Consider the following 2,730-nt stretch of genomic DNA (forward strand, 5'->3'; position numbering starts at 1 on the left):
AAAAAAAAAAAAGAGAAAAAAAGAGAAAAAAAAAAAAAAAAAAAAAAAAAAAAAAAAAAAAAAAAAAAAAAAAAAAAAAAAAAAAAAAAAAAAAAAAAAAAAAAAAAAAAAAATATTTAAATGAAAGTAATTCGTACAATATATAGATACAAATAATTTGTTAATAAAACATATTATATATATATATATATATGTATGTATTTATTTATTTATTTATTTATTAATCCATTTGGAATACATATTGTTATACATAAAAGCCTTACTCATGCAAGACGGTCATTGTTTTGTACTACATTAGTGAAGCTCCTATTTGATTTAACTCTTGAACAAAATTCTCTGGTCTAACAAAATCTGTGGTACCATAAATAATTTTTTTGTTTAGTTTATCTTCGAGATCATTTAGGGCGGAGACTTCAATATAATTTCCTCCTCCGATAAGGAATATAATACATTCTTTAATATTTTCTTGTTTAATAAATATTTTATCATTATGATTAGTATTAGGTGGTGTTTTTGGATCTATATACATAAATTGATCGTTTAATGTGGATGGTTTATTTTCTAATAATGTTTCAACAAGTTTGGTGATTTTGATTTCTCTTCTTTTTGGTAATAGGTTTTTTGCTCCTTGTAAGATGTTATATCCTTTATCAATAAATATATTACTATAAGTATTAAGTTGTTGTTTAAAGGTCGTACTATTAGAATGATTTAATGTGGTTGTATTATTATTTGTTACGTTTATATTTATATTCATGGATTTATATTTATCTAATTGTTTAATAAATTGTATTGAGGATGTATCTACTTGTAAATTTTTTAATTGATTTATAAATGTATCAATAGTTTGTATATTAATATTTTTTTTTTTTGCTAAATATAAACAAAGAAATGCACGATATTTATCCATAGGATTTCCTTTTGATGAATTTAAAATATTATTCATATATTGTATACAACTCTTATCATTTAAACATTCAAAATCAAATTCATTTTCATAAAATTTATCTAATTCTCTCTCTTTGATTTCTTTAATTAATTCTGTTAATATATTTGTATGCATATCTAAAAGTCTTTTATGTTCTGTCATTTCTGGTAATATATTCATAGCATTCATAAGTCCACCTGTAATATTATTATTATTATTATTATTATTACTAAGATTAAGAAAATTTGCATTATTTGCATTATTTGTATGATCATTTTTGTTAATATTTTTCATCTTTTCATTATAGCTATTTAGACATTCACTAATATTATTTGCTACATCAGGAAAAGGTTTATGACAATTATTTTTAAAAAAGGTATCATTTGTATCAATATCATATGATTTTATAACACAATTATTTGTATCCTTCTTATTAAAATATGAAGCACTTATATTGTTTATATTATTATTATAATTACTATTAACTGCTTGTATATTTATTTTATTTAACTTAATATCAAATACATCATGTATTAAAGCTTGATATGTCCAAGCATGTTGAATCATAACACTTAAATCAATTTCTCTATCTGCCAATATAAGTAATGGTCTCTGTATATTCTTAGAATTAAATACATAATTATTAGTATATCTCATATTTAAGAGCTCATAAATTTTTTCATGTAATTTTTGAGCTATCATTTTTGATGGGTTAGATGAATTTGAAGAAACCCTGATAATAGGTACAACACCTAATGTAACTAAAAATGAGATTAAACCTTCTGTAATTTTATTGATAACATCTTCTATTAATTCATCATTTGTTTCATGTAATATTTTAAAACAATATGGGATGTTTAAAGAAAAGGTACTACTAGATAAACTAATAAATTTAATATATCTATCTGTAATTCTTGATATATATGATACAATATTATTTTTTACACATTCACTTGCAAAATATTCAAAATTTTCTTGACTAACATAAGATAAAAAATTTATATAATAACTACCATACATATTTTTTACCATGTCTTCAATAACTTTATCTATATTTTCTTTATTATTATCAATTAAATAAACAGCATTTACTTCTGCAATCGAATTTCTTTCTTTCTGTATATTCATATTTAATGTTACACCATGATGTCTTAAATTACCTACTTTTAATAAGGGAGCTAAAATATTCTGTCCTTCTTTATCATATATTAAAATTTTCCATATCTTGTCATGTGAATAGTACAATAAATTCCCTCTATTATTTCCATTTTCTTGGTACTCGTTCAAATTTAGCATACTTATGACACTATTCTTTTGTTGTTCTTGAATGTTCAGAGACATTCTCGCGTAATACTTTTCAAATAAAAAAAAAAAATAATATGTACATAAAAAAAAAAAAATATATATATATATATATATATATATATATCAATTGTTAATTTGCATACTTCAAATGAATATTATCATAAAAATAAATGAACATATATATATATATAATATGAAAATTAAATAATACATAAAATTTTATAATTACATAAAAACATAATGATTATATATACAATAATGCGATCATATGGTAATTTGTCAATATATATATATATATAATATATATATGTTTTTTTTTTTTTTTTTTTTTTTTTTTTTTTTTTTTTAATAAATCCAATTTATAAATTTTTTTTTTTTTTTTTTTTATAACTTCAAATCTTTTTAATTTTTTTTATTGGAAATATTTTGAAAATAAAAAATACAAAAAAAAAAATAATAAAATATAAAAAAAAAAAAAAATATTTATTATAAAAAAA

At 19.3% G+C, this 2,730-nt stretch overlaps 1 protein-coding gene across 1 annotated transcript; it reads right to left on the bottom strand.

Annotated features, from left to right (window-relative positions):
- Window positions 1-289: 289 nt before the first annotated feature.
- Window positions 290-2,269, bottom strand: PRSY57_1033300 (Sec1 family protein, putative; the record flags this gene model as incomplete). The annotated part of the gene is made up of 1 exon (XM_012907921.2): window positions 290-2,269. One exon carries the CDS (start codon window positions 2,267-2,269, stop codon window positions 290-292), a length of 1,980 nt encoding a protein of 659 aa, XP_012763375.2.
- Window positions 2,270-2,730: the final 461 nt, after the last annotated feature.

This window comes from Plasmodium reichenowi, chromosome 10 (assembly GCF_001601855.1).
Source record: "Plasmodium reichenowi strain SY57 chromosome 10, whole genome shotgun sequence".
Taxonomy (NCBI): Eukaryota; Apicomplexa; class Aconoidasida; order Haemosporida; family Plasmodiidae; genus Plasmodium; species Plasmodium reichenowi.